Source organism: Gossypium hirsutum, chromosome A11 (genome assembly GCF_007990345.1).
Source record: "Gossypium hirsutum isolate 1008001.06 chromosome A11, Gossypium_hirsutum_v2.1, whole genome shotgun sequence".
Classification (NCBI taxonomy): domain Eukaryota; kingdom Viridiplantae; phylum Streptophyta; class Magnoliopsida; order Malvales; family Malvaceae; genus Gossypium; species Gossypium hirsutum.
Window position 1 is genome coordinate 15,028,757 of NC_053434.1, and position 6,449 is coordinate 15,035,205.

Genomic DNA, 6,449 nt, shown 5'->3' on the forward strand with positions numbered 1-6,449 from the left:
TTTTATCATCTTTTTACCATTTTTTCACTTTACCGAAAAAATCAATTATACACCATTTAATTTCATACCGTTTTCCAATATTCCCAATGTAAAGGTGCATGCTGGATGAATCCCATAAAAAAGAGTAGATGAATTCATGCAAATCATCCCAAGTACTTAAGAAGGGAGGAAAAAAACAGTGACATAGAAGAAAGGTAAAGCCTGAGTCAGTGTTTTAAGAAGGACCTCTTTATCTGTTCTTCCAACCAATGATGGTTTGCTCAACCTGAAAGAAAAATTGTTTTAATATTAAATACAAAGAAAATATAATTGGATTAATTACTTGCTGGAAATGGAATGGGACCAAAACTGTTGGGCCTTGCCGGCGTTTTCAGACCATGAAATAAGAGGGCGCAGAATGGCCCAAAAATTGAACAAATCACTCGCTTTCCTTCTTCCATTGACGTTTAAGCATATAAAAAAGCAGGCGTTTTTATCGCTAATTTCACGTGACAGTGATTTTTAAAAAATTTTATTTAAAAAAATCAGATGGAAAGCATTTTATATGCTGGGACCCCTGACGTGGCATCAATAAATGCCGATAAATTTAAGAGAACCGAATTTTTAAATTAAATAAATAGAATTTGCAAAAAAACAAAAATAAGAAGAAGAAGAAAAGAAGAAACCCTAACATTTTGAGAGATCTGAAAGCCTTATTGTTGTCAGGTGAAGCAGGGGAATCTTGCTCAAGTTCAGAGCCACCAGTTTTCCATCTCAAGTAAGGATTTTTTTTCTCTTTTATTTATTGGGTTTCGCGTATTTATGCTTACCGTTAAAGCCTTTGACTTTTGCATTTGCTTTCTGATTTCGTTATTTGATAGGTTCTTTTTTGAGATTTAGTTATTGGAATGGTTTTTTTCAGAAGCTGTTAGTTTTGGAAATTGAATGTTGATGAAAATCTGCTAAGTTGTTAAGAAATTTGTCGAATTGCAGGTTAAGGATTTTAATTCAGCTGCTAGATGTGGTTTTTGGGGATATTTTAAGTGCTTGAGTTGAATGGGCAGTGTTGACTATGGTTTAGGAATTTATAGGGTTTATGTCATAGCTACTGGGTTCTCTGTTATAATTGGGGCTTTCCTTACCTAATTCTGAACTCTAATAAAGAAATGGGTGAAATGTTTTGGGCAAATGAGGAAGATAAGGCTAAGGTGGAATCTGTTTTGGGCACTGAAGCCTGCGACTACTTGATATTGTTGGCTTCTAAGAACATGTTGTCAGATTTCATCTCTCCACCACCCAGTTATTTGGGTCTGCAACAAAAGCTTTGCGAGGTCGTAGAAAGGTCAAATTGGAACTATGCAAGTTACTGGCAAGTGTCAAGCTTGAAATCTGGTGGATCGATCTTGATTTGGGGTGATGGGCATTGCCGGGATCTTAAGCTTGGTGGAGTTGGTGATGCAAGTTGCTCGGCTGATGCCAAATTGGAAGGGGTTGAGAAGATAAATGAGGTGAGAAAGCAGGTACTCCAGAAGCTTCGTGCATGCTTTGGTGGGTCAGAGGAGGATAACTATCCTGCTAAGTTGGATGGCGTGTCAGATATGGAAATGTTTTATCTCACTTCAATGTTCTTTAAATTTCATTGTGATGCATCATATGGTCCTGCAGAATCGTATAAGTCAAGCAAACCAATTTGGTCCTCAGATTCGAATTGTTTTTCAGATCATTATCAATCAAGATCATTTCTAGCTAGATCTGCTGGATTGCAAACAGTGGTTTTTGTACCTGTGAAGTCTGGTGTGGTTGAGCTTGGATCCGTCAATTTGATTCCTGAAGATCAGAATGTTGTGGAGATGGTGAGTGCTATGTTTGGTGGATCCAGTTCTGTACAGACAAGAACCGTACCAAAGATATTTGGTCGTGAACTAAGTTTGGGTGGTTCGAAGTCTCAGTCGATTAGTATTAACTTCTCTCCGAAAATGGAAGATGAATCAGGCTTCATGTTGGAATCTTACGATGTTCAAGCTCTAGGTTCCAATCAAGTTTATGGTAACTCTTCTAATGGATCTCAAGGTGATAGTGAAGCAAAGTTGTTTCCACAGTTGCTTGTTGGAGGTCCGAATACACAAGCAAGAATTTCTGGCGTGGAGCATCCTAAAGATGACTCACCTTCTTTACCTGATGAGCGGAAACCAAGGAAAAGGGGAAGGAAGCCCGCCAATGGGAGAGAAGAACCATTGAATCATGTTGAAGCAGAACGACAGAGGCGGGAAAAACTTAACCAGCGATTCTATGCATTAAGGGCTGTTGTCCCTAATATCTCTAAGATGGACAAGGCTTCTCTGCTTGGTGATGCCATTACCTATATCACCGACCTCCAGATGAAGATTAGGGTCTTAGAAACTGAGAAGGAGATGATAAACAATGGGCAAAAGCAGTTGTCAATGCCTGACATAGATTTCCAGCAAAGGCACGAAGATGCAGTTGTGACCATGCGTTACCCTTTGGATGCTCACCCAGTCTCTCAAGTCTTAAAAGCTTTGAAGGAAAATCAAATTACAGCACGTGAATCTGACGTATCAACAACAGATAATGACAAGATTGTCCACACCTTCACCATTGGAGCCCCAGGTGGTGCTGCCGAACAATTGAAGGAAAAACTGTTGGATGCTTTATCTAAGTGACCAATTGTAACAGTTGTGTTGATAATGTACATCTAAGCGAATGCTGTGCATCAACTTGTAGAAAAATGGGATTCTGCAGCGACTAACAGATTAGTGGCTAGTGCCTTTTGTTTCAATGAATCATATGTACCTTAGTTCTTTTAAAAGATATGTACCCCCCAGAGTGCATGGATTAGATGCACGACAAGGGAACACTCTTAGCTTGTACTACATCTTAAAGACTTCCAATTAGAAATTCCATCAGGGGTTGTGGCATAGAATCATATATTTCCTTGTGTTGGTTTGCAAGTTGCAATCTGTATACCATTACACTTCATTTGTATTCCTTGCATAATTTTTCTAGTTCCTCTTCTCATATTAGGCAGCCACTTGCTCCATAAATTTAATGTGTGACTATCTTGTGAATGCATCTGGCCTCTGAAGTCAGAACCCTTCATTGTTCAAACAGCATATGGTTATTTATTCAGGAAATAACTTAAAATATTCAAATCAATCTTTAAAGTTTTGTCAAATGATGCGGTCGTTTCCTTGATCTAAATTCATGCCGTTGTTTGATTTTGAAGTTTGGAATAAGATTTGCCAAGACTGTTGCGGGTTGATTTGAAGCCTTTTTTGTTTTTTGTTCTTTTTTTTTTTAAACCAAAAACTCTGCACCTGAAGGCATACAAGAGTAGGAAAAGGTTCCCTTCGAATTTATTAGCAGATGATTTCATTTCAATTAGCAATAAAAACAAAAACAAAATTATGTTCGCTCTTTCTTTATCTCTACTTTCCAATATAGTTTGTTTTGTTTTTTTCACATTGTATAATTTGTGGGGGTGGATATAGATGATCAAACCATGACTACATTCTTTTGAAAACAAAATAAACAAGTACTATTGTCAAACATTTCCCACTTTTACGACTGTGTGTGAAGGTGCCGTGTTGTTGATCAGTTCCAACTCGTTTCAGTCTTCAAACCATGGCTTAGTCAAATTCAGAAATTTTATTAAAAGTCCTTTAAGGTTGCAGTCAAACCGCACCCATAGAATAAACATGGGGGAACACGGCTCAATATATTGCTATAAATCCATAACGCCCTTGAAAATTCTCAGCCAATTCAGCATATCAACTCTCTCCTCAATACTCGAGCTAGAAAACACTGAAAATATACACAAGTAATTTTTTTTCCCCAAAACAAAAAAGGGGATGGCATTCTCCAATAGGAAAAACCTATTCAGAACTCTATTGGTTTTGTCGTTATTAGTAGCTTGGATTCAAGTTGGAGCAATGAGGCCACTGGATGGAGAGCTTGTGATTCAATCACTCCCTCGAGGACCGGTGACACCATCGGGTCCCAATCCATGCACCAACATCCCTGGAAGAGGAGGTGGCGTTTGCAAGCTGGGTGTCATTAACGTAGCCGGTAATGTTATGCACTCTCCTGCAGTATTTCCCGGCGTTGTAACTGTGTTCGGGGTGGCTTCCACTGCCAAGAGGTCTCATGATGAAGACATGAGCTCTTAATAGCTAAAAACTTCAGCTATCCAAAACTAAAAAATATACATACTAATCTGATCAAAATTTTCTACTTTCTGTATTTTTTTTCATCATATACTTGTAAATTATTTTCATTATTCTTTCTTGGGAGACAACACATCAAACAGTTGAAAAAATTATTTATGTTGTGCCAAATAAATAACTTATAATACCATTAAAGAAACAAATTGCAACAGTTGGAATTTGATTAAGTTAAATTAGAAGGTTAAATGGTTTTAATATACTTTAAACAGCTTCAATTGTCAATTGATGACTACTTAAATTTAATCTTTTTCTTCTCCTTGAAATTGAAAATTGGAATTAGATATTAAAGCAGGAGCATCGATATTTATGTGTCAAGTTCAACAAATAGCATGTTTTATTCACAATTCATCTTGTGTTTAGTAAATGCTCAATACATCTCAAAGAAGTCAAAGAATTAATAGGAGAAAGAGAGCCTCAATCGGGTAATTATAGTATGAAGATCAACACACTATAAATTTTGGGTTATACGTTTAAATAAAAAAATTATTATTAAAAAATAGATTTGGATAAAAATAAAACTTATTAAAAAAAGTTAATTTTGTAAACTTATCTTTCAATTATATTATCTATACAAAGTTGCACATGAATTTTGATTTAATGTGTAATTTAATACATTAATTTTGATTTGGTGCAACTATACACATGAAACTTTAATCGCGGTTTAAATGTATACATGAAATTTTTATTATAACTCAACTATACATATTCAGAGAAATAAATACATCACTTTATTTTCATATTAGATAAATATAATTATTTTTGCTTCTAATATGACATAAAATAGTGCTATATTGTAATTATTATTTTCTTCTTTCTTTCTTGTGGTTGGAAATTAAAAGTTTGTGAATTTATTTTTGTCCAATGTTTGAGATAGACATGGTTATAGTTTTAAGGAACGTTTGAATTTACGGTGGTGTCATGGAGCTGGTTGACTTAAAAATTTTATCTGTCATGTGAGTATGGAATCATCACCCGGGAAGCCGAATCACGTTGCAACTCAAGGTTCAAGTTGTGGTGATTATATGGTCTGGGGTTGAAGTGCAACTAGGGCCTCAAGTTTACAAAGGTTATGTTGTCAAAGGATGGAGCTTAAATGGGGCCCTAATTGGCAGTGGTTATGCTGGCACAACAATAAGTTTTTCCTCCTTCAAGGAGGATGCTTTATAAAACCTAAACAAACGTACAGAGAAGAAGAAAAATGCAGTGGTCTTTTAATATAATCAAGTATTTTGTTTTATCCATGCCCACCAAAGACGATGACCCCGTTATTATAACCTGTAACATAATTAGGGTGTAACAGGTTTTACTAATAAGGACACTGCCTTTCGTGGGCATGGACAACACTAATTACTTGATTATACTGGAAGGCCCTGTGTTTTTCTTCCTCGCACTTCCGTGTGGGTTTCATAAAGCATGCTTCTTTGATGAGGAGAAACTAGTGGTCATACCCACATAACCAATGTCAACTGGGGCTCCAATTATACAACATATTTGTAACTTTGAAACCCTAGTTACACTTCAACCCGAGACAGTATAATCACCGCCAACTTGGACCTCGAGTCGTAAAGTCATCTCGGTTTCTCAGGTGATGGCGCCATACTCACACGACAAGTGAAATTTGTAGGATATCGAGCTCCATGACATCACTATGAACCCAAACACAACTTGAGAATCCCGAGTTGCATGGGTTCAGAGGCAAAAGCAATCAAGTTGGCTTGGAGATTGAAACGGCCAAAGAGAAAAAACTCCTTGCAGGTAGCGTTTTCACTCCCTGCAAGAGACGTTTTCATCTAACATGTCAGTGAAAAACGCTTTCTGTAGGAAGAGTTTTTCTCTTTGACTATTTGTTGTGCAGAAGCGTGTAAAAGAGTAAAATTATTGTACTAAAAAATCACACTAAGTTCAATTCCCAGGAAAGAGAGGTGGATCGCAAGGATCGCTTAAGTACCAGGTCTTTCCTAGCCAGAATATCCCTCAATCGTAATTTAATAGCACAATAAATCACTACAATCACACACACAATTCATGCAGAATAATACAATAAAGAACACAATAATTTAATGAGGTTCAGCAAATTTTGCCTACGTCCTCGGGCACTACCAAATATATTTCACTCCAAAATACAAGTGAGAATTTACAAAGAGAGAGAGAGAAAACAATGCCTTAAGTAGAGAATGGCAAGTTTGAGATACAGAATGAGAGATGGTTATGCCTATTTATAGTTGA

At 36.6% G+C, this 6,449-nt stretch overlaps 1 protein-coding gene across 2 annotated transcripts; it reads left to right on the forward strand.

Moving 5' to 3' along the window:
- Positions 1 to 486: 486 nt before the first annotated feature.
- Positions 487 to 2,925, forward strand: LOC107924333 (transcription factor bHLH3). Of its 2 annotated transcripts, none has more exons than XM_016854727.2 (2): positions 487 to 757; positions 973 to 2,925. In XM_016854727.2, the coding sequence occupies exon 2, from the start codon at positions 1,146 to 1,148 to the stop codon at positions 2,658 to 2,660; it is 1,515 nt and encodes a 504-aa protein (XP_016710216.1). In that variant the 5' UTR covers positions 487 to 757; positions 973 to 1,145; the 3' UTR covers positions 2,661 to 2,925. The 2 variants fall into 2 exon arrangements, with proteins under 2 accessions (XP_016710216.1, XP_040937080.1); XM_041081146.1 differs by having other exon boundaries at positions 604 to 757; positions 861 to 2,925.
- Positions 2,926 to 6,449: the final 3,524 nt, after the last annotated feature.

Bases quoted from the DNA above. Each gene is read 5' to 3' on its own strand.
- LOC107924333 (XM_016854727.2), top strand. From the start codon at position 1,146: ATGGGTGAAATGTTTTGGGCAAATGAGGAAGATAAGGCTAAGGTGGAA.